At 35.3% G+C, this 26,358-nt stretch overlaps 1 protein-coding gene across 5 annotated transcripts in view; it reads left to right on the forward strand.

Moving 5' to 3' along the window:
- Positions 1-686: 686 nt before the first annotated feature.
- LOC110676408 overlaps positions 687-26,358 on the forward strand; it is a 62,706-nt gene continuing 37,034 nt past the window's right edge. For 4 of the 5 annotated variants that reach the window (XM_021844196.1, XM_021844199.1, XM_021844198.1 and 1 more), the window contains exons 1-5: positions 687-980; positions 13,052-13,555; positions 19,262-19,442; positions 20,878-20,955; positions 21,637-21,776. In XM_021844196.1, the coding sequence (XP_021699888.1) occupies positions 13,209-13,555; positions 19,262-19,442; positions 20,878-20,955; positions 21,637-21,776 (746 nt within the window). In that variant the 5' untranslated portion in view covers positions 687-980; positions 13,052-13,208. Of the gene's footprint in view, positions 981-1,096; positions 1,254-13,051; positions 13,556-19,261; positions 19,443-20,877; positions 20,956-21,636; positions 21,777-26,358 lie in introns of all 5 variants that reach the window. The other variant, XM_021844197.1, reaches the window with a different exon arrangement.

The following is a 26,358-nucleotide window of genomic DNA, read 5'->3' on the forward strand; positions in this document are numbered from 1 at the left end:
TGAGAAAAATAAATTTTACATAATCCAAGAAGGGATTTACACAGAATCTATTATATCTTAAAGTTTTGGGCATAATTCTTAAAGAATCTAGGACATGATTTTTACAGAATACTTGAGAAACATTCTCATTAAACAGTTAAACTGGTTAAACTATATAACAAAGGATTTTCACCTACTTGATTTCAATTCTGACAGAATATATTGTAGATTACTAATTTTTTTTCCTTTTTATAATTCGTAACTCTTTCCTCATTGACTGATTTTCATTCGATTTCCGAAAATTTGCAAATTGTTTCTGAATTTGAAAATTTGGCTCGCCACACAATGTTGTTTCCGAGATTTGGATCGCGATTCAAAAAGGTTAAGCAAGCCAATTGTCACAAACGACTTGATACTTTTTGTTCCAAAAATCCTAGGGCAAACTTGTAAATTTTATCATGGCTATCGAATGTGCTAATGATTCGGTAACCCTCAACGATGCTTGACTTCAAATACACAAAAAGGCAAATGTTACTCTTTTGCAGTTATAAGCAGTTTATATAATGATAATCAAAAGAAATCAAATGACTTTCATATTATTGAAACAGAACAGCAATTTTTCAGTGATACACTGCTCTGTGATTTCCAGACAGGACACCCCTCGTATCCTGCGAATAAATTTGATTCTCCTTTTTCAACTATAGCCAGTTTCTCTTTGATTGCTCAGCTCACAGGATCCATTCAATCTGTGTCATGCAGCAAGAGCATTGCAAATTTGAGGATAGAGTGTAGTACCAGAAAAAAGGACAACACAGAAACATAATTTTCCAGGGTCACTGAAAATCTCTGCTAACATAAATACTAAATGTGAATGTGATTCTTGTTTTCAATTTAGTGGAATATAATTACACAGTAAAGTGTAAAAGTGTGCAAACCCAATTCAACGACTAGAGAGATAATGGAAGCCATTTGGAAAACATAAACAGCATTCAATGCCTGTGGTAATTATTCTATGTTTTTCAAATAGTGGGCTATTGATTATATAACACTTAATAAGCCCTTGAGATACATGCAGTTTATTATTTTTGTGGTATTATTATCATTCTATTCTTCCCAGATAAGTCCCATTTTCCAGAAATCATATGAAAAGGAAGCACGTCAATTAACAATACATAATATCCTGTGTGAAAATGATGGGTGTGTGTAAAAATAGAAATGGGAGAGATTCAGCACACAAACCTGAAAGATGCAGAATTTACATAGGCATACCCACAGTAAGATCATTTTTTAAATTAACAAAATAATGACCAACAAGGCTCAATTAACAGCAATGAATGTGTTTAGAATGCGCATGTGATGTTTTATATCAATGGCCCTTTTTCAATTGAATGGAGATGTCAAGAGTAAAGATAAAATGCTGTGTGACACGTTCGTATATGCACGTGCAGCATTGCAGGATTCTGTGGTGCAGGACATAGAAATGAACTATATGCTTGCGGATGTCGACAATCAATCATGGTGTTTTTTATTCTCAAAATCACAATTATTATCCCAAATTAATTGAAAATTGGCATTAGTTGGGCAAAATTGGTTTGTAATAACAAATTTCAATGAATGTCACATTATAGCAACTTTATAAAAGTTCATTGCATTGTATGTTTTATACTTACATAAGGATTGACTGGTTTCATTGCTCCCCCAAAAGCTCAATTGCACGCAAAAAGGCAAACATTTTGCATTATTGAAAATCCCAGTTGGTGCTGTTGCTATTGGTCGTTTGTTTGCAGATAGAATTATTCATCAACGTAACACAGGTCGACAAAAATTCGATCTGAATTTATTGATAAAAATATATAATTAAATCAACATTCGATAGAGTATTTTATTTCATATTTTTCAATGCAGAATTCATGTTTTAAACTTGGATTTCAATGTAAACAGTTGTACTAAGATTTGTATGCACCTACCCTTTTTTTGTACCCTCTCCCTTTTCAAAGTATCGGAAGTTGTGGCATATTTGATATGAATGGTTAAAATGAGTAATTTCAACCTTCAGTCTGTGAAATCTGTCCAACGCACCTTACCATACAAATATTTTTTTTAATTTTCATACAAAAAGCTTGAAAGCTTGCCAAAATTGTCTTACGTAATTAATGGACAGCCCCTTTGCTTATTTCAACGTTATTTAATTTAAGAATTTAATTAAATTATGTTTTGAATTTTTTAGAAGCTTTTGAAAATTGACTTCCTATGCTTTGCCATGTAAAGAAATCGGTGCTTCACGCATAGGGTCAACTGTGATCATTGCTTTCGTCATCGCGAATAACTAGAAGGCACTAGTGAGAATTGAAAATTAAAATTCAAATATTGGTCATTCTAGTTTTGAAAGGAGGCTAGTAAAGTTGTACGTTAGATTAACGGCTTGATAGGGGAATTTACGTATTCAAGTCAAGTATTCGATGGGAATTCCGAAATGCCTAGGACTTCCTAGGCTACTGGTGGGAATCTATTCCTCAGGATTTTGCAAGAAAAGCTCAAAATCCACAGTATTCCGCTATAAAATTATAGGCCGCCCTAGAAACTCCTAATAGTTTGCTAGAAACCGCCAGAATTTCCGAAGCATCCGCAATAATCAATTATATATTCTTAGGATCTCACAGTAAACCCCTAATGTCCACATAGAGTCCACTGGAAATTGCCAGAAGCCCACTAAAAAGACCTAGGATCCCGTAAAAAGCCTCTGGAATTCAGTTTGGAAACTGTTAGACTCAGCTAAGGATGCCCAAGATTTCTTGATTATTTCATGCGGTTCATATCGTTGATAAACATCTTAGCACAGCCATAGAATGTTGGGTCATATTGAAAAAATGAACCTCATATAGAATCTCAAAAAAAAAGATCGAACGCATTTGTTATCGTGGGGTTATAAAACGGCGCATTTTATCGCTAAAATTAAATTATTTGCTGCACACATTGGAAAAACAAAAAAAAATATCATAAAATTCAACTGCCCATCGTTAGGTTTCAATGAATTCTACAATAAGTAAATTCAAATATTTTTAATTGAGAGTTAAATGCATAGTTTATTTTTGAAGTGTGTAAAACTCAGGGCATTTAATTGTGTAATGAATGCATTTTGTTTTGGTTAATGCGATTTCGCTTATTTCATCACATAAGATTCGAAATGTTGATTGATTTTGTTCATTTTTTGACGCATTTTAAGTGACGAAATAAATGGAACAAGACACTCAGGATAAAACCGGGGGATAATCTATTCCTCTAGTTACTTTCAAGACTGACAAGACTTTTTTGCTCTTGTGTCAGTGCTTGTGCTTTATTCAAACGGGTCGTTACAAATCTGAAAAATGATTTTATTTGAGTGTATTATTTGTCGACAGACTCAAAAGGGCTGGTTACACAGTATGAATGCCAGAGTAAAGATGTTGAAATTTCAATGGAATTTACAGAGATTAAAGATTTCATGAAACTTTGCGAACCCAAGACCATCCCAAAGTAAATAATCGCGTACGGGAGTTCTAGTTATTGGTTGGATTTGGAGAAATATCGACTACGATGGAGATCCGGAATGCGGTCGGCGTGAAGCTGCCCTGCTGTTTAAATTATTGAGAAAAAAGACACGATGATATTTACAAAAAAAATACTAATTTTGATTGAATTTAAAAATTTTTGCAAAAACGGATCCATTTTGTTGCCAAAATCGGGGGGGTGGCAAAAATTGAGCATGCCAAAAACGGAATACCACTGTATCACGAGAGCACCTTTTATCCCGATTGAATATAAAGTTTTTAGATACGCATATTTTTACTTATTCCGATTAAAATGAAAATTAAATGCATAAAAAACTATGGCCATGTTTGTCCGGATAGATCGAAGGTACCGTAAGTTCGTGTGAAATTGATCAGTAGGGCGAAATTGATCACAGTCGTGCCTATTCTGCGCGGCGTGTGAGGTGACACGAGTCGAATGAGGTGACAATTGTCGACTCGCTCCCATTTGATAAACATTAGTCGTCTCACGTCACTCGCAGTGAGAGCGGCTCGTCTCGACTCACACGCCGCGCAGAATAAGCATAAGTGTCACGCGATTTTATTTCTAACTAATAGTGCACCAAAATCAATGCAATCTGTAGTAAATGTACTTTGTTTGTCTTAAATATTGACGAATCGTGTGTAGTGAAGTTTTTTGTGTCAAAGAATGGTGATTTCTTTGAAAATAATGTAAAATTTCAGAATCATGTTTGGTGCGGTATTTATATTCATCCAAAAACTTCTAGTTGTAAAGAAGGATTTGGACATGGTGTCTGCCTGAAAGTTTGTGAGGATGTATAAAATATATCCCCAAAACAGATTTTACTATCAAAATTTGTACCAATACGCTAGTTTTGTTGAAATAATTGAATTTCTGTTGAATGCTAGGAAAATCCTTTGGAAATTGCCTATATTAAGGCGTTTTCCGCGGTGTTCTTGAAATCTAGTTATTGATTATTTTCATAAATATTGTCTTGTTACGAACTCGACAAGCATATTCGGATTCCGGAGGCCCAAATTAAGTATGTAGAGTTGATTTCAGAACTAACAATAATCGCACTGACAAGTGATAAATTGCATCCCAAAATTGGATCCTTCGATTTTTTATTTTAGAGATGATTATTAGCACTAACATCATATTTATTAGAAAAGTTCGGTACATGAGGCAATGAGGTTCACCGTCGTAGTTGTTTTCTTGCATTTAGTTGTGGTATTGATAACATCAAGTGGTATTAACAACATCAAGATTTAATCAAGTCTGTCTTGTTTGTCGTTGACAAACTGTAGTTATCTTGCAGTGTGGAAAAACTTTGTAGCATATTTTGTGTTTAGTATCTGTGCCTCCCTCCCAGTTCCACACTAATCAGGTATGCTAATCATTGCTCTTGGCCTGGGGGGTGCGAATTAAATATCAACAAGCAGCCAGGCTGATGTCAAGCTCAAATTTTCATCAAAATGATCCGAGTGTGCCTAGGTTATTATTTCGTCACGCAAAAAAATGTTATACGTTTTATGTGACACAGATACAATCAACTGTTGAAGAAACGTTTTACTTGGTCTTATTGATGCGTAATATTTTCAGATCTTTTGTGGAATATATTTATACTAACATACAATCAGAAACTATTTATTTCAGCTGATTCATTTGGCTTATTGTCCTCATCAAATTGCAGAAGCTTTAAGTGAAGCATTTTAAGTGTGCACCTTGAAAATGGTTTCCTGCGATACAAGCAAGCAAACAACGGTTAGCACTGGTGGAAAAATGTGTTCAAATTGAATGACCAAAATGTTCGAGACCGCACCCCTCAGCTTATGGCTTAACTAGAAACTTTACTGAAAACACCACCAAAATTTGGTTTATAACTCGGGAAACGTGAAATCCCGAAAGATCCTGGACCGATCGGGAATCGAACCCAGACGCTGTTACAAAAAATAATAAATAAAGACAATTATACGAGCAGACAAATCACAGAACATCAAGTTACATTTGTAACGTTCCCAATACTACTTTAATGGAGAACGTCACTATTTGAGCTCTACGGGATGACGAGGTTTCATATCTAATTTTTTGGGTCCTCAAGTCATTCTCGTTTAATCCATCTGTTTTTGAAGCGTATCAATATCCGAGTTTGATTGTGTTCGTTCCCTGTCTTTCTTTTTCCCCTTCAAATTGTCCACTTCTCGTCGTGTCACCCACAAACGGTTTCTGTTTAGTTTCATTACAGATCTGGACATCCTGTCCCTTCAAGCTTCATCTTCTTAGTAGTCTAAGTAGCTTAAGAAATTCCAAAAAATCCCTTCCTTCCCTGTTACAAATGTATCTATTAACCTTAAAACTTCCGCAAACTAACATAGTTTTTAAAATAAGTTCAAATTTCAAAATGTAAATAATGTAAAAAAAGAAAAGATTTCGGCTCTGTTATGCCCTACGGCGCCTGAGCCTGCCAAATAAACGAGATAAGTATAAAAAAAAAGTCATTCTCGTAAATACAAGTGTTTTAATAAGCTTTATTGCTTTAAGTCGATAGTGGCACAAGTTCTGTCCTCATAGCTGTTTTTTGTCTAGGATTGCATCTCCTACCAGGCACCCTTATAAGGAATCGACCCCGTTTAATGGCCCAAGTAAAAATGGGGTAAATGTCAAAACTGCAAAAGCAGTTTTCTCTTTTCAAATAGACAAATCAAAGAAAATAAAAACACACAGCTCTTTTATTTGCCAAATAAAAAGGCTGTGTGTTTTTATTTTCATCAATTTTTAGTTTGTAATAACGCCTGGCTTTGCTTTGTAGCCGCGCATTCTAATTTCTCGGCTAAGAAAGGCCCCTTGAGGGTCACTAAATTGATAAGAAATTAAGCAGAGATGGTATAGTAATCTCAATTTATTATAAATTAGTGTAAAGTTCAAAGATCTGTTAGATATTCTATTTAAAGTAGTGAAGTAGTAGTGAATATAATAGTACACACAAGGTCTTTCATAAACGACGTGGTTATATTTTTGGGGTTTTTTCATTCCCCTTCCCCACTTATGGTAAATTTTCCACATGTTTTGGACAGCCTCAAAATGGATACGATAAAGATATAGTCACCAGTGCGCATCGTACCTTCGTGCTGTGCGTACACGAATTCTCTCTGCTCTTGGAAGTTTTCTTAAAAACTACCTAAAGCAATAAAACAGTACTTTTCAGTGCTACAAAAACAGTACTTTTCAGTGCTAAAATTAAAAACGGTACTTTTCAGTGCTACTAAAACAGTACTTTTCAGTACTATTTTTTCTACTATTGATCCCTTTACGATCCTTGTTTGGACCCGTGCCTTCGATTTTTCGTTGGACCCGTTGGCGAAAGCTAGCGGTGGTAATCCTTCTTGGACACCGTCTTGGGAAAAAACCTTTCGAAGGTCACGTCTTCTTTCGTTTATTAATTAAACATGGTATCAACAACAAACAAAAAGAAGGGTGAATCTCTGAATTCACTACTTCCTTCCAAAAAAGTGGGTTTTAAAACTGTCACTACACGTGGCAAGAATGGAAGAAAGGACGCTTCCCCGGAATGCGAACTTTCTTCCAAGGGTGAAATGAATAATTGTATCGAAATGAGCAATCAGTTCGATGCTCTAGACAAATTTTCCGAACACCAAATCGAAGCAGCCTCTAGCCCAGGCTCTTTGATTCAAGTGAGGAAGCAAAGAGTGCCGCCTATCGTGGTCAGTTGTTCCGAATTTGGGGGATTTAGGCAGGAGATCTTGAACTCAATTAGGGGAATCAAGGTTTCCTTCCAAATTGCAAAGAAAGGAGACTGTCGCGTTTTGCCGGAAACTCTTAAAGATCGTGAGCTTCTTCTCAAACATCTTGAAGAGAAGAAGCACAAATTTTTTACTTATGACGACAAAACTGAACGTTTGTTCAAAGTTGTCTTGAAAGGTCTCTCAAGTGACTATAAATCACCTGAAGAGATCAAAAATGGAATAAATGATTTACTTGAATTTTTCCCAGTCCAAGTAATCATCATGAAAAAAAGAACCCAATCTGGCATTGTTCGGAAAGGGCTTTCTCAAGAATATTATTGAGTTCACTTTAACAAAAAAAGAACTAAATAATATTAAAGCTTTAGAAAAAGCAAAACTTTTGTTTGATGTCCGTGTGACATGGGAACATTTCCAGAAACCTGGAGGAAATTACCAGAACCCCACTCAGTGCCGTCGGTGCCAAAAGTGGGGTCATGGTACAAAAAATTGTCGCATGGATGCTAAATGCATGATTTGCGGAGGTTCTTCTCACGCCAAAGACGTCTGTCCAGTGAAGGAAGATACCACCAAATTCATATGTTGTAATTGCGGGGCTAACCATAAGTCCAATTTTTGGAATTGTCCTTCACGCAAAAAGGTCATTGAGGCTCGTGCCAGGCAGATGAAAGATAATATCCGTTACGATAACGGTCGTTTCCGGAATTTGCTTGGTAGAGTATCGAACAATGCTCATTTTTCAGTTAACGATCGCTTGATCATGAATCATACCCATCAGGAAGATCATAAACATGCTCATTCACAAACTAATTTTAATCCGTCGGGTAGCCGTTCGAATCTTTCAATTTCGAATGTATCTACCCACGGTAAATCCTTTGCCGATATCGTAGCAGGAAATTTGAACTCCTCCCCTGTTCGATCCATGGGTACCCATTCTACTTGTTTCAAATCAAATGGAAAAAACCCTACCGCCACAGGTAATTCCGCTTCTTCGTCTACCGGAAATTCTAATGGGAAATCACATGACATGTCAGCCTCTGATTTTAATTTTCTAACTGAACAATTGAATCTAATGATTGATGCAATGTTCAAAGCCACCACTATGACTGAAACAGTCCAAGTAGGTGTAAAATTTACAAATCAAATTGTTATTGGATTACGTTTTTCTAATGGATCCAAATAATAATTTAAATATTTTAAATTGGAATGCTCGTTCTCTGAATGGTAAAGAGGACGAGCTGTTTAATTTTCTTACGGTTAATAACGTGCATATAGCAGTTATTACCGAAACGTATTTAAAACCTGGATCTAAACTCAAAAAAAATCCTAACTTTTTTGTTTATCGTAATGATCGACTTGATGGGGCATGTGGGGGAGTTGCAATCATCATTCATAGGCGTATAAAACATCAACTGTTTTCATCATTTGAAACTAAAGTTTTTGAAACTTTAGGTGTTTCTGTTGAAACACAGTTTGGTAAATATACTTTCATAGCTGCCTATTTGCCTTTTCAATGCTCTGGACAGCAAGTTAATTTGCTCCAAACTGACTTGCGTAAATTGACTCGCAATAAGTCAAATTTTTTTTGTCATTGGTGACTTTAATGCCAAACATCGGTCATGGAATAATTCTCAAAGTAATTCCAACGGCAGAATTTTATTTGATGAGTGCTCTTCAGGATATTTCTCAATTCAATACCCTGATAGCCCTACATGTTTTTCCTCTTCTAGAAATCCATCTACGATTGATTTGGTCTTAACCGACTCTAGTCATCTTTGTAGCCAATTAGTTACTCATGCTGATTTTGATTCTGATCATGTCCCTGTTACATTTCAAATATCCCAAGAAGCGATTCTTAATCCTATCAGCTCCACTTTCAATTATTTACGAGCCGACTGGAATATATATGAAACGTATGTTGACTCTAATACTGATGTTAACATTTCTTTAGAAACTAAACTTGATATTGACAATGCTCTTGAAACTTTAACAAATTCCATTGTTGAAGCCAGAAGCATTGCAATTCCAAAATGTGAAGTAAAATTTGAATCCGTGATTATAGACGATGATCTTAAACTCTTGATCCGTCTTAAAAACGTGAGGAGAAGGCAATTTCAACGCACTCGCGATCCTGCTATGAAAATTATATGGCAGAATTTGCAGAAAGAAATCAAAAAGCGTTTTGCTCAATTAAGAAACAAAAATTTTGAAAATAAAATTTCTCAATTGGACCCTGGCTCTAAGCCCTTTTGGAAATTATCTAAAATCTTGAAAAAACCTCAGAAGCCTATACCGGCATTGAAAGAGGAAAACAAATTATTACTAACTAATTGCGAAAAAGCTCAAAAACTTGCTATGCAGTAGACATATAGACGATGATCTTAAACTCTTGATCCGTCTTAAAAACGTGAGGAGAAGGCAATTTCAACGCACTCGCGATCCTGCTATGAAAATTATATGGCAGGATTTGCAGAAAGAAATCAAGAAACGTTTTGCTCAATTAAGAAACAAAAATTTTGAAAACAAAATTTCTCAATTGGACCCTGGCTCTAAGCCCTTTTGGAAATTATCGAAAATCTTGAAAAAACCTCAGAAGCCAATACCGGCATTGAAAGAGGAAAACAAATTATTACTAACTAATTGCGAAAAAGCTCAAAAACTTGCTATGCAGTTTGAAAGTGCGCACAATTTTAATTTAGGACTTACTAGTCCAATTGAAAATGAAGTTACTCAGGAGTTCGAAAATATTCTCAATCAAGAGAACGTTTTCGAAAATGCCTGGGAGACTGATTTGGATGAAGTGAGAACTATTATTAAAAATTCAAAAATATGAAAGCTCCTGGCGATGATGGAATTTTGTACATCCTCATCAAGAAACTTCCAGAAAGTAGCTTATCATTTCTAGTTGATATATTTAACAAATGTTTTCAATTAGCATATTTTCCTGACAAATGGAAAAATGCTAAGGTTGTTCCAATTTTAAAACCAGACAAAAATCCTGCAGAAGCTTCTAGCTATCGTCCAATCAGTTTGCTTTCCTCCATCAGTAAACTTTTTGAAAGGGTTATTTTGAACAGAATGATGGCCCACATCAACGAAAATTCAATTTTTGCCAATGAACAGTTCGGATTCCGCCATGGACATTCGACCACTCATCAACTTTTACGTGTAACAAATTTGATCCGTTCCAACAAATCTGAAGGCTACTCTACTGGTCTTGCTCTTCTAGACATAGAAAAAGCATTCGACAGTGTTTGGCATGAAGGTTTGATCGTAAAATTAAAAAACTTTAATTTTCCAACATACATTGTTAGAATAATTCAAAGTTATCTGTCAAATCGTACACTTCAGGTTAATTATCAGAACTCCAGATCTGAAAGACTTCCTGTAAGAGCTGGTGTTCCCCAAGGCAGCATTTTGGGACCAATATTATACAATATTTTCACATCTGACTTACCTGAGTTACCTCAGGGATGTCAAAAATCTTTGTTTGCGGATGACACATGCCTCTCCGCCAAAGGTCGAAGCCTGCGTGTCATCTGTAGTCGATTGCAAAAAAGTTTGGATATTTTTTCTTCATACTTGCAAAAATGGAAGATTTCTCCTAATGCTTCCAAAACTCAACTAATAATATTCCCACATAAACCAAAAGCTCTTTATTTGAAACCTTCAAGTAGACATGTTGTCACGATGAGAGGGATTCCAATAAATTGGTCAGATGAAGTTAAGTATCTAGGGCTCATGCTTGATAAGAATTTAACTTTCAAAAATCACATTGAGGGCATTCAAGCCAAATGTAATAAATATGTAAAATGTCTTTATCCCCTTATTAATAGAAAATCAAAACTTTGTCTTAAGAACAAGCTTTTGATATTCAAACAAATTTTCAGGCCAGCCATGTTGTATGCTGTACCAATATGGACTAGCTGTTGTAATACCAGAAAGAAAGCTCTGCAGAGAATTCAAAATAAAATTTTGAAAATGATTCTGAGGCTTCCTCCCTGGTATAGTACCAATGAGTTACATAGAATATCCAATGTTGAAACATTGGGACAAATGTCAAATACAATCATTAATAATTTCAGGCAAAAATCGTTACAATCTTCTATTGCCACGATTAATGCGTTATATGTTTAGGTTAAGTTAGGTTAAGTATATTAAAAACGTTTTTTTTCTCTTATAAGCAGGTGAAATCAACTCACCTGTTAAAAAAACTGAACTGCTACGGCAAATGAAATGTAATATGTTGTTAACAAAATGTTAATTAAATCTTAAATTTGTTTTACCAAATTAGGATGATAGTGTTGTCAAATAACACAGAACACCTAGATATAAGAAATGAATGTAATGTTTGGAATGATACTAATAAAGAAATTAAAAAAAAAAAAAGATATAGTCAAGAGTTGTTGTTCATAAACTACGATATTTCTGGAGAGGAAGCTGCTGGATAAGTCAAGGATTGTTGTTCATAAACTAAGATATTTCTGGAGAGGAAGCTGCTGAATAATTCATTAGTCATTAAATCACTTTGAAGGGTATGAAGAAGAGGGAATAATTAAAATTACTTTGAAGGGTGTAAAGAAGAAGGAAGGAGGGACACACATAATAATACAAATCTCCAAATTGAAATTCAAATTTAAAACATATTTGTGCTTTTCTGAAATAAAAGGTTGTATTGGGTTATAGATTGAATTAGATACTTTTCTATCTAAAAAATGCTAATATTTCAAGTACCGTCATCGGGGGTGACATCAGGCTGAATCATAATCTAAAATATCTCAGCAATTATTGGGACAATTCATATGAAATTTTAATGTAGTATTACTTGAAGTTATCTACAGCTACTGTAAAACAAGGCCTAGAACTTACAGTTATTTTTAATAAATCATCAAAATCAGAAATTTTTCACGGAAGTTCCACAGGCAAGAACCGTGGTGCTGGAAATATGCTAAATATAACTTATTTTTCCAACACTGCATTGCACGAAGGAGTAAAATTCCAAATTTCTAATTCCGTCGAATCTCGGATATCTAAGTAAGAATTTTTCAAAGGTTATTGAGATGTGTTTGAGAGGAAAAAAATAAGTTAAGGTTTCTTCACTATTTGATTTAGTTTTATAAGTGATGATAAATCATAATTTTGGAGAAAACTAGACAAAGTTACTTCAGAAGGGTCAGAAGGGTGTTTTATTAAATAATGGAAACAAAGCCATTTTCAGTAAATTTTGTCATGATGTCGAACACTTTGCTAAACTCAATAGAATATGTTTAGGTTTTGAAAAAGATGCCGAAACATGTCAACCTTTGATAATTTTGGCGCCCGAAATATATTTTTTTCACCTGATAATTACCAGAGACTTTACTACAATAGTTCTAAATATTGGACGCAGTAGTTTCAACCCCCAACAAAAAAAAACCAGACACTTCATCATCCATCAATGAGATTGTCTATTGCTCTAATATTATTATTTTGTTATATTTCCTAAAATATAGGATAGTATTTTTTTTATTGAATCTTACATTCAACAGATAGTAAATCATTTCTGGCAATTTATTTAATAATTCTAAAGGATACAGTTTCTTATACGGATTTAACACGAAGTAGACAAAATGCATTCCAAGTCTTTTCAAGACATATTTCTTTGGCTAAAATATATATTTTTCTTGATTGACATCATCAACTTTTTTTTCTACTAGTACTGTATATAATGAATAAACAAATTAATATTACGTACAAAATAATTATAAAATAATTTAATCCGTGAATTTTCTTATATTTTTCAGCACTACTATGAGACAGATTAGCAAACATCAATTTGTATGCCAATATTCACCAAATAACATTAGTCGCGTGATCTCAATCGAATGGTTAAACCTATGAAAAATGTCTGGACGAGACAGAAGCGGTGATTTCAATGAGATTTAATCGGGTTTCTGAAAGATGCTACAATTATCACTGATATGTGCAATATTTGTTTTGTTTGCTCATAAAATAGCGCAAAATTTCGTAATTGGTAGTGAATTTCAATTAGATTTTTCTAATGTCGCCAACGCTAACGAGTTTGGTCCTAAAATGGAAGCCTTGCTAAGACAATCTCCAGCAGACAACAAACAACCAGTGTTTCCAGAGCGCCCAGATGCAGTTTATTTTGTTATAGCATTACATGGTGGAGCAAAGTTATGGGGACGTACTCTAGCGAGAACGTTGCTTGACCTGGGAGCACCTTTTTCAAATCCGCAGGGCCCACCTTTACGACCAATAATCATCGACTTACCATCAAATGGAAGGTATGTGTATTGTTTGCTTTATTTGGTTGAATTAGTTCTTACTTCATTTCCTCTAATTTGAAATTTTGTTGAGGTGCAAAGAATCTTTGAAACTTTTTTTTGGTGCAGGTATCAGAAGGCCGGCTCTAGAGGCACGTTCCCCGTCATTTGGGAGATTTGTGCCATCGCCATATTTGAGCCTATTTCATCATCTACCCGATGGGAGAGGAAAGGGTAGGGAAAGATGAGAGGAAATAGGAATGGGATCCCTTAACAACACTGTTGAAAAAACGTCGCTTTTCGTTCACAACAGCAGCGTGGTGGTTCCAACGTTGGAAAACCGCGCGACGACTGGAAGGTTAAAGAGGCAAAATCGCATAAGCGAAATGAGAGCATGTAGCTCCATACCACAATGGGTTAAAACAGCGCCCTAAAAAGGGCACTGCAAAACGCATGAGCGTAAAGAGAGCCTATAGCTTATTACCACAGCGAGTTAAGAATAACAGAAGATCCTGAAGATTTCATTTAATAAGTGTTTACCAAGTAATTGGAATCGCATTTGCGCAAAAACTGGACAGTTACATATCAGGTGGTACGAAGTTAATCGGAGTCACAACTATCACACTCAAATGAGTCAGCACGCTGAATATTTGTCATTTGAAGTTGAGTCGGCAGTGGCCAGTCAATGTTGTCATGTCCTTATTGCGGCTTAAACCAGCTGACGGTGTTTTGCTAAAAAAAATTAAGATGTAAAATTGTGAAAATTAATGGAATCGTTCTGGTGGGCTTTGATTTCACGACATCCAATACTCTAGACTGGACGCGTTAACCAACTACGCCACAGAACGGGTAACGATTCTGCAGCGCAATCGACCAACCTGAAATCAAAGTCCGTCACGACCCCATATTCTCCTTCAAAACCGTCTCCAAAACTCCTTCGACTCTCCTAAGCTTGTCTACGAACAACGGTGAGAGATTTTAATTTTAGCGTCGCACTGTTGTCTTGTTTGTACCACAATACTCATAAGCCAACGTTGGCTCAATGGGGTGGTTAGTATGGATCCGGCTTTCGACGTGGTCATTCATTTCATTTATTTAGTTAACATCTAGATAGATAACACTGAATCTACAATTTCACGCCACAATACTCGGTTCGTGGCCGCATCTCTCCATCCTCGGTTCTGCCCCACGCTCGCCAAATCGATACGCACTTGATCCGCCCACCTAGCTCGTTGCACTCCACGCCTTCTTGTACCGACCGGATCCGAAGCGAACTCCAACTGCTTGCAGGTCCAACTCGAGCATCGTCCACGTTTCATGCCCGTAAAGGACTACCGGCCTTATGAGCGTTTTGTACATGGTACATTTGGTGCGGGCGTGAATCTTTTTCTAACCGTAGCTTCTTGTGGAGGCCATAGTAGGCCCGACTTCCACTGATGATGCGCCTCCGTATTTCACGGCTAACGTTATTGTCAGCCGTCAGCAAGGATCCAAAGTAGACGACCACCTCGAACGTATCCCCGTCTATCGTAACACTGCTACCTAGGCGAGCCCTGTCGCGCTCGGCCCCACCAGCTAGCATGTACTTTGTCTTGGTCTCATTCACCGCCAGTCCAACTTTTGCTGCCTCGCGTTTCAGGCGAGTGTACAGGTCTGCCGACTTTTCAAATGTTCGGCTGACGATGTCCATATCATCCGCGAAGCAAACAAACTGACTGGATCTTGTAAAAATTGTACCCCGGTTGTTAAGCCCGGCTCTCCGCATAACACCTTCTAGCGCAATATTGAACAACAGGCACGAAAGTCCATCACCTTGTCGTAGTCCCCGGTGGGATCCAAACGAACTGGAATGTTCGCCTGAGACGTATTACGAAATTACAAAAATTGTCGTTAGAAGGTACCGTGGGGCAAGTTGGTAACGAAAATACAGTCGAGTCTCCACATCTCGATGTTCTACATCTCGATATCTCTCCCTATGTCGGTGGTTTCTTCGGTCCTTTGATTCTGCATACAATTTCCCTCTCCATATTTCGATATCCTCCTAAACTCGATATCTCCATATCTCGATGCGATCCTGTTGATTTTTGATCCCAATTTACTCTCCGTATGTCGATATGACCAATGTCGGTTACAAGACCAGATTTCCGTGATTCAATCCAAATTAGGAACGTAAAATGACGTCTGCTTGTTTGTTATTTTCTCTATTTTCCTGGCAAATGAGCGGTTTAAAATCTAATATTCGTTTTAAGTGTGTTCTATAGCTTGATCTCTCCCTATCTCGATGGTCCCTTCGATATCGAGATGTGCAGAGTCGACTGTAGTATAGTTGAGGTTCTTTGAATCATAAAGATTCTAAATATAAATGAATGAAGTCGAGTATATTTTTAGATTGACTCCCACTAATAATAAGCGGTTATTCTGAAATATTTTTTTGTACAAAACTTCGTTTCACTTGCCCCACGTCGTTAGAAAATTTATGGTTTTTCAATTAAGCTATTTTGAGATCCACATCGAATTAATTTTAAAACTGTTTTTAGGGAGGGTAACTTAGATGTATCCAAATAAGATAGCATGCCATCAACTTGTTACGATGTCATATTTGACAGGTAAACAAGGTAAACAATGGCCCGTATGAATAAAATGTAGTAAAGTTGAGTTTACTACATTCTCGGTAGTAAACGCTATATGTGGAACACGAGTGGAACATGTTTGTGTCATTTTCCTTTCTACACCTTTCGAACATACTACAAACAACGCAATGCTATGAATAAAGCACAGACAAACAGACGTCACACTCTCATCGCTGTTCATCGACCAACTTTTTAACGATCGATTCGAATATCTGGTAGTTTGTCAATCGACCACCCGCAGCGCTCGCGTCGTTTTTGTTCGTGTTTGACGTTTACACACTACCGCCACCTGTTGGTCCATCGCCCAACTACAGTGTTTTTAGCATTGGGCGTACATGTTTTCGCGACTATGATTTTGATCGCGATTTGTTCTAAGTGTTACGTCTGTTTCTCTGTGAATAAAGGTAGCATTTACTACAAAGCTACTGGTAGTTAGCTTCAGAGGTTGCTACACATGCTTTGAGATGCGGAATATTGAATGGAATAATTTACTTTTGAGTAAAAATCATGGGAAAATAATATGAGTTTTGATATTTCGGAAGGTATTTTGAGTTTTGCTTAGGAAAACATTCGCCCCGCCAATTCTAAGATTTCGATAAGATTACCGGCAGTAGCAATTTGTAATATCCGTGTGAGTTCTGGCATTACGATAATTATGTTATTTTCTAGGAATTTTAGAATGTCGGTGGGAATTCAGATATTTATAATGTAATTATGAATTTTACGTGTAAATTCTGACATCTCAGATTCTCAGATTTCCTTTGGAATTGCTATAGTTCCTCTGGGATTCCTATAGGGATGTCGGATTTTTTATGATAATTCTGGAAGTTTAAATACCATTCTAGGAATATTGTGGAAATATTAGAAAGCTGGTAAAAACTCTAGAATTGGGGTGGGAATGGGATTCCGGATATTAATCTCTTAGAATTCTGTGGATATCTTTGAGACGGTATTTCTGTAAGAATCTATGAGATTATGGTGGGATTCCTGCGAATTATTGTGTGAATATTTGTAATTCTGAAAATCAATCTTTGTAATTATTGTAAAATCCTTTAAGATTCCGTTGATCCAGATCCGTTGGAATTTCAAAGCAAAGCTTTAATATAAACCTTTTGAATGTCGGTAAATATTTTATAGATTTCAATGGGATTTTTTGTGAAATCGATAAGAATCCTTATTGAATTCTAACGACTAGCAATGGAATCACTACAATTCAATTAAAAATCTACAAACTAAGTTCTAGACATTCCAAAAATACTATCAGAAACCCCACCAAAATAACGAGAATATCACAGAAACACTTAGAAGTTCCGGAATTCAACATGCTGTTAAGAAAACACACGGGGAGCATCAAAATTCTACCGCAATTTCACTAGAATCTCAGTACTGGTGCTAGAAAATATGTGGTTCCTAATTTGATAGCTGTAGTCTGAAGATCTCTTCAAAAATGTTAAGCTAATATTTAAAAAAAAATCATCAATCACTGGCGTTGGCGAAGACCGAAAACCACTCAGAAAATTCTTTGATGTACCATTATCATAAAATCATAGACATAAAGAGAATACCAAACTAATCGCAAAATTACACTACAAATCTTGTCAAATTAGAGCATCTTCATGATTTTGTGCAAATTGTCGCGTAATCGATTAGATTCCATGCATTTCCTTCATATGCATGATTGTATTAATTTTAAGCGTCACTCTGAGTAGATTGTTCTTTACGTGCAGAGTTACTCTGACTGGAAATTTCTTAACGTGCAGCTCCAGTCACTGCTCATGTTCGAAAGTAGTAAGTACTACATGTTCGAAAAGTTTTTTATTCATACCAAAAGTGTAGTAAACTTTGTGGATTTTGTTTTTGAGTAGATGCTACATGTAGTAAAGTTCAACGATTTTTATTCATACGACCCAATATTTCGCTTCATTATGCTATGGTGCAGAGCCACTTGGGCACTTACATGATTCACTGTGGCATTGGGGATTTTTCTTGGCAGAATTATCTGAACATTTGTAATAAGAAGCACTTCAATACGGTGCATATTGTGGCCAAATATGAGCTCAGTAGCTTTCATAGTAGGGTGCAGAGCTACTTGGGCACTTCCATGATTCTTTTTGGCAGGGGGGGTTTTTCTCGGCCGAATTATCTGAAACTTTGCAATAAGAAGTACTTCAATACGGCGCATTTTGTGGCCAAATATGAGCTCAGTAGCTTTCAAAAAAACACACCCGAAGTGAATCAAGAGTTCCAATAATGAGATCCGGCTCCCTAGTCATTGAGAAATCCAGAGCAGTTTGATTACTCCGATATTAGTTTGCCAACCCCTAAAATAAAACTAAAAAGAACTACTTTTCGGCACAGTTATCAAACATAGCTGAAAATGGCACTTTTCAATATGTACTATTTTTGTTGATGAGAAAAGTATGCTTAATTTTTGATGACAAGTAGCCTAATATGCAACGGAATTGCAAAAAAAAAATTCCCATTACATAAAAAATCGTAGGTCTTTTGAAACTTGATAATTAAAAAAAACTGCAATTGATGATCAAGATATCGGTACTTGGTTTTGTTATTGTAACTCAGAAATATTTACTCCTTTACGTATTCCAACCCGCAGAGTAAAATCTCAGTAAAAAGCATCAAAAGTAGATTCGACTATTCATTCCATAGTAATGGCTTATCTTTCAGCAGATACGCGTATTTCGACTACAACTTGAAGTCTTCTTCAGTGTCTGATACTCGCATCCACTGAAACCTTATGAAAACTGGGTATTTTGCACTGTACATAAAAAATTGCTAAATTTTCAGATAATTTATCATTTAACTTTGAACAAAGCTTGACTTTGGTCATGTCGAAGTTAAAATCTTTCTAAATAAAATTAGCGGCTGCTTGTTGTTAGGGACCGTCCATTAATTACGTAAGGGTTTACGGGGGGAGGGGGTTTTGAAATTTCTTACGCGCCATACAATTTATTTTTTATTTTCAAACAAAAAATCTTATCATGGGGGGAGGGGGGGTTGAAAAATCCCAAAAATTGCCTTACGTAATAAATAGATCGCCCCTTACCAATTTTATTTTCTAACAAACCATTCCTTACAGATATACTTCGAAGGTTCTTTCAACACTTTGTGATGTAATTGATGGTGTTCCTCTTGCTGGTATGATCGTAGTAGGCGATGGTCAAGCCGCAAAGATGATAGCCATGGCGGGCAGCTCTATGAAATTACCTGTTCTCTGGGCCAAAGGAGGAATTGCATCACTCCAGGGAACTTTAAATGAGGTATGTATGTATAAAGAACATAAAAAATAATGATTACATATGCGTTATATATTTTGTAAATAATAATAATAATAATGGTCTTATCCACTGGTGTACTAAACCAGCTAAGTCGAAGAATTTTGACACTAGAGCGGGTCCAGATCACGTGGGGATCATACGGGAGCGTGCCCCGCTCAAGTGTCACAATTCTCAGACCGAGCAAATTTAGTACACCGGTGGATTAGACCATAATAATAATGAAACATTGGCGAATTATTTTTAACTCAAAATTAGTACAGTTCTATATCAAAAAATCCTCGGGCAGCAGTTTGACAGGTCTGGGTACCCAGGTTGAACATTGAAGGCACAGACAAACAGACGTAACACTCGAATTATTTTCATCGGGTGCTCAATTCTTATGTTTGGTAGTTTGCCGACGGCTCACTCGAGGCACTCGCATCGCTTATGTTCGTGTTTGACGTTTGCGCACTACCGCAGCCTAGCCAAATACAGTATTTTTAGCACTGGGCGTTAATGTTCGCGTGGCTATATTTGTTTATCTGTTACGTCTGTTTGTCTGTGTTGAAGGTATCACATTTAAGTTAAAATTAATTATTATTATTGGAATATCGGCAACACAGTCCTTGCACAGTCTTTCTTGACGACCCCTCAATATACCACGAGGACATAGAATCCCGATTTAAAACCCCTTTCAACCACTTCCTCCTCGTGGATAAACATGGACATTTAATCGATCCCAAGCAATGTCCAAGTGGACAATTCATTTCGCCCACCCCCGTGGACTTCCTCGTACCCCATACCCACCTTTAAAAGGTTCATGTGGTATATAGATGGCTCCTTAGTAAAGGCTAAGATGCCCGTAATTCGTTTTGGCAGCCATGTTGATTTTATAGCTTGCAATTTAAAAGTTATAAAACTCAGTCGTCATAAGTAATATTGATTCAAAAAAGTATCACAACTTGCGCCTTCATGCAAAAAGTATGCTGATACTTTTTCAGCTGTGTCAGTGCAAAACCAAGTGTTTTATTTTAATTTGCAATCGTGAGACAAATTAGCCACAATCATCGTTATCCTGTACACATTTCAAAGACGGCCTACTTCGCGTTAAACATGAGCTTTGCTATTTGACTCGACGTTTCGACGCAACTTGAACTTCTTCAGAAGAAGGACGATTTGTTCGTTTTGTATCTAGGGTTATAGCTCATTTTAACGGTAGAGCAGAACAATTTTTGATACATTGTCTGTTCTTTATAAATAGCAGTTAGTGAATTTCCCGCTCTCATATTGCCTTTCATGTAACAAAGTTTTGTACAAAATTACTTTAAACAAAACTGTTCTAGATGCCAAGAAAATAGTGCTGAACCAAGTATTCCCAGTGTCCCTTTTTATCAATACGCCAATTCAGTTACTTATTTTGTTATTCATTTATTTCTAGCATATGTCAAAATCACAAGCAATTCTGCAACCTTCCGCACGAGAAATTTTGGAGGCCCTGAGATCTTTGCTATTACAGGTATGTAATCGATAGTTTGTTGAGCCCAACCATGAAAATTGATTTTGAGCTCTCCTGTTAATAATTAAAATTTCTAAGAATTTATTTATAAGAACTCACCCGATCTATGACAAAATCTTCAAAGTATAAAAAATCGTTGTTAGAAAATGCATAAGCATTTCCTCCGACTAGAGTTGGAATCGAACCGACGCTTCGTAGCATTCACAATAGCTAAACGCTCATGCCATTTTGGCCTTTTGGCCTCGTAACGCTTTTTGTATGAATATTCTAAAAAAAAAATGTATGAGATGTATCATTTTTAGGACACCCACTCACATCCTTCAGTGTTATGGAATTTGTGAGTAAACCTTAAAAAACGCCCATGAAGCCCACCATGTATTAGATTAAGATTAGTGGGCTTCGTAGCCGTGCGGTTAGTGTCACCGAGGCATTTAACCGCATCGTGCTAAGGAGTGTGGGTTCGATTCCCGCCTCAGGCCGAAAAACTTTTCGAGAGGAATGTTTTCCGACTGTGCCACTGGGCGTTGCATGCTAGTCCGTTATCTAGTGTGGTGCTTCCTTCAAAGGGCAAATGTCCACTGGAAGCATTAACGTGTAGTGTCTTAAGATCATTGATTTTAAATTATTCTATGCTGTAAATTGTATTTTAAAAATAAATTGTGTGTTTCATTCATGTTTCAGACGCATTGGTATTCCTTCTACATCCTTTCGGATATAAAAACAACAATTTTATTGAAAAGTGCCGAAGGAGAAGCATTGAAACGACATCCGTTGCTTCCAACGATTTTACAGTTGCCAACTAATAATGATCTGATATACAGGTAAGTTAAATAACTAGACTTCCCTTGCATATGAGTCACATGACAGATATAGAGCCATAAAAAAACAATACCCAAGTAATCAAAAGCATCATATTACAATTCTAACTTAATTGAAAATCAACGTCTGTTATGTGAAAATGTTTTAAAGTGCATGATGGCATTACTGAGATTAACGCTACATTGCACTCATAAAAGCAAGCATTCTTGACACTTATTTATTTATTTTTGACTAAAAATTTTGAAAGAGGGAAAAGCCCCTTTGAGTGATTTCCTTTCGAAATCTTTCTCAAAAAGGCACAAAACCTCTTTATCTTTTCTTATAACGTTACAAAACAAAAAAAACTTAAACTATAGGCTCATACGGCAAAAAGAACCATTACAGAGCCGAAAACAGCAACATAATCTGGACTTGAGTGTTCATTGAAATCTTGAAAAAAATGGGATAAGGGGGGGGGGGTTAAGCATCATCTTGGCATCCAGACACCATCTTGATATCTGAAAATTAACAAAAAATACAACAAAAAAAAAACGAGTATCAAACAATATATGAGATATCGATTAAAAATTGAAATAAAAGTTTAAGTAAAGGGTAGTGCTTTGTACCCAATATATCCCGAATTGAAACAGAAATTGGATGACCAAAATTGATTATATTGTTAAATATTTTTTCTCTTGGTGAAATGTATCTTGAACATTGAAGTACAATATGATCAATGTCTTCATAATAGATTCCACACTCACACAAATTGGAATCCTTAATATTGATGCGATATAAATGACTGTTACAGGAATAATGATTTGATATCAGTCGTGAAAAAGAGCAAATAAAATTTCTACTACCTGGTATATTCTGAAACCACGGAAAAAGACTGACTTTTGGACAAATTGAATAACACCATCTTCCTTTATCACTTGAACTCCAACACATTTGCCATTTACTAATAGAATATTGTTTTAATTTGGTATAATATTCAGAAGGAGAAATGTTACGGTTATAAATTAGTCCTCGAGCAACACCAAGTTTAGCCAATAAATCAGCCTGCTCATTACCGTAAATTTTACAATGGGAAGGGACCCATATTATTTTTATGATAAATCCCTGAGAGTGTAAGTCAAATAAAAGTTTTTTCAACATAAATAATATATAATGAGTTTTGAAATTAAAAGAAATGGTGTTCAAAGCCTGAAGACAACTCAAGCTATCAGAACAAACAATGTCAATATTTGGTTGACACTCCTTTATTAAATTGCAAGCGAAGTATAAAGCGATTAATTCTGCTAAGAAAATAGAACAAGGAGCTTGCAATTTAAAAAAGTGAGCCGTAAATTCATTATATACTCCAAAACCCGCGGTATCTTGAACCATCTGTAAAATAAAATTGTACAGGGGCGATTCCATCAAATTTACGCTCAAATAAAATATTGGCAAAATGAGGATGTAAATGTTTTGGAAATTGTTTTAATTCATGAAACAAAGACAAGTCAATCAAAGGTTGATAAGTATGAACATCAATTTTACAATTGTAAAAACCATTCAATGGAACTGGTACAATATTTTCAGTGGAGCAATGAATGTAAGGTTCCAATATTTTGCTCGTCGGGTTAATTTCAAATAGTGACTTCAAAATATTGATAATTGGATGATTAGTTGAGAAACAATTCATCAAAAATTTACAATTTAGTTCTTAAAAACGAATTTTGAGTGGAACAACACCAGTAAGAATTTCTGTTGTTTGAGTATGAGTTGAATTCATAAGTTTCAAACAAATTCTTAAACAACGAAATTGTATTTTTTCAAGTTTAACAAAATATGTTTGTGCAGCACTTCCAAAAGTGAAGCAACCATATTCCATAACTGAACGGATAGTAGTTTTATAAAGCGTTATTAAATCAGATGGATTTGCACCCCACCAAGTACCCGTGATTGTGCGAAGAAAATTAATTCTTTTCGAACATGTTTTTTGAATTTGTTTAATATGAATGTTCCAAGTCAATTTAGAATCAAACCATATACCAAGATATTTATACTCATCAACTTGTTCAATTTCAACTCCATTGAGGTACAAATCAATGGTTATATTGAAATGTTTTTTTGAAAATATGATATATTTAGTTTTTTGAACTGAAAATGAAAATCCATTCTCATGAGCCCATGAATCAATATTATTCAAGGCACATTGCATAAAATGTCTAATGACTTCTCTATTTTTGCCGCTAATAGAAATAACATTATTATCGGCAAACTGAAGCAAATAACAACCATTTGGAATAATTGATGCAATATCCCTGGTGAACAAGTTATATAAAAACGGACTCAAACAAGATCCTTGTGGAAGTCCAAAATGACTATATCTTGATAATTTTGAGGATCCCTTATGAAAAAAATTCATAATTAAAAAAAAAAAATTATAAATGAAATTGGAGATTAAATTTGGAAGATTTAGATAATTCATCTTTTCGAACAGTAATTCAATAAGTACAGAATCATAGGCTCCAGAAACACCAAGAAAAGTAGAAACTACATCCTGTTTTTTATTAAACGAAAGTTGAATTTTTGAAGCCAAAAGTGAAACACAGTCACGAGTACCACGACCTCTTCTAAATCCAAATTGAGAAGATGAAAAAATATTATTGTTCTCTGCCCACAATTCAGTAACATTCTTTCTAAAATTTTGCGCAAACATGATAACAAACTAATCGGTCTCCTACTATCAGCTAATGATGGATCTCTACCAGGTTTAAGAATACTAATGACTTTGATGAAACGTCATTCATAGGGAATTATATTTTGAGATATGAAATCGTTATATATTGAAACTAAATGAAGCTTTCCATCATCAGGTAAATTTTTCAAAACAATAAATTTAATATTATCAATTCCTGGAGAAGTATTTTTAGTAATTGACAATGCTAAATTAAATTCAGCTAATGTAAGTGGGCTACAAAGTTCAGGAAAATGATCTTGACTTCTATTTTTAAACCTAATGGATTTGGATACAAAATCAGGACAAATTTTAGATGCAAACTCGTCTATCCATTTTTCAAAATATTCCAAAACAGTAGGAACAGTCGAATCATAGTTTCTTAAATTTCTTGCAACTGACCACAAAGTAGATAATGATGTTTCTTGATCTAGATTTTGAACAAAATTTTTCCAATAATTTCTCTTCTTGGATTTAGTTAGTCTTATGAACAATGCTTCAGCTTTGCAATATAAAAAATAATGATTTATGGAGCCTGATCTGCGAAATTTTTTAAAAGCATCAGATTTTGTTTTTAGAGCTATGGAACATTCATTATCCCACCAAAAGCAAGGACGCTTTTTTTTTGTTATGACTCGCTATTTTTTTATTTTGAGATTTGTGCAAGCAATCAATTAGTAATTTTGAAAAATTATTGTAATTTTCAATAGGAGAAGCCAGATTATTTATATTAATTAAGGAAAATGAAACAATATCAGCAAATTTTGTCCAATCAACATTTTGGCAAAGGTCAGGAACATGAGAATTATGTTATACATTACCGCGACCTGGATTTTGAATTTCAATTAAAATTGGTAAATGATCGCTACCATTAGGATCATCAATAGTTTTCCAAGAAGATTTCATTGACAAACTATTAGAACAAAGAGATAAATCAATACAAGAGTGATGATTTGGCGGCACAACAATTCTAGTAAAAGATCCATCATTAAGAATATGTAAGTTTAAATCATCAATTAATTCCATAATTTATGAACCTCTACCATCTGTTTTTTCGCTACCCCAAGCAAAATTATGAGCATTAAAATCACCTAATATGTAAAATGGAGGAGGAATTTCATTTAAAATACTTTTAATTTGTGACAAAGAAAAACTGGCATTCGGAGGGATATAAAAACAAATAATAGAAAACTCGCAATTTTCTCTTGTTATAGAAATAGCCACGTATTCAATTTGCGAATGCAATGCTAAGTCTAAATATTTGAATTCAATATCATCGTGAATTCCAATGAGTACTCCTCCATATGAAGGATCCCTATCTTTTCGAATTATATTAAATTTTGGAATACGAAAGAATTTTGATGCAGTTAGCCATGTTTCATTTAAACAAAACAAATCTATATTATGACGGTTAATGAGCACTTGTAATCTATCAATTTTGGGAATGATACTGCGGCAATTCCATTGCAAAATTTTCATGCTATTTATGGTTGTAGAAGCCATTACGACGAAAACAATGACGAAATTAGGGGTCCAAAAGAATTCAATTTATTTAAAAAGGAAGCCAAAATGGGTAAAAACAATTTGATCAACTTTTTCCAAAAATCATGTAATCCTAAAAAATCTATTATGTCTTCTAAAATGCCTAGAATTGAATTATCAGAATTTTCCTTAGGTCTTTCATTCGGCGAATTGTTTGAGTTTTGGCTATTATCATTGGATGCGTCTATTTTACGAAATCCAGGAATGTTTTTAGTTGAAGCTGAGTTATTCAAAGGGGGGAAATTTAAATCAAACGAGGTAGATGGTTGAGGTTCAAAAATTTGGTTCTGCTTATTGAACTTCTTATTGGTGGTTCTTTTTCTTTTGCTAGGAGGTTT

The sequence above is a fragment of the Aedes aegypti genome, chromosome 2, assembly GCF_002204515.2.
Source record: "Aedes aegypti strain LVP_AGWG chromosome 2, AaegL5.0 Primary Assembly, whole genome shotgun sequence".
Lineage (NCBI taxonomy): Eukaryota > Metazoa > Arthropoda > Insecta > Diptera > Culicidae > Aedes > Aedes aegypti.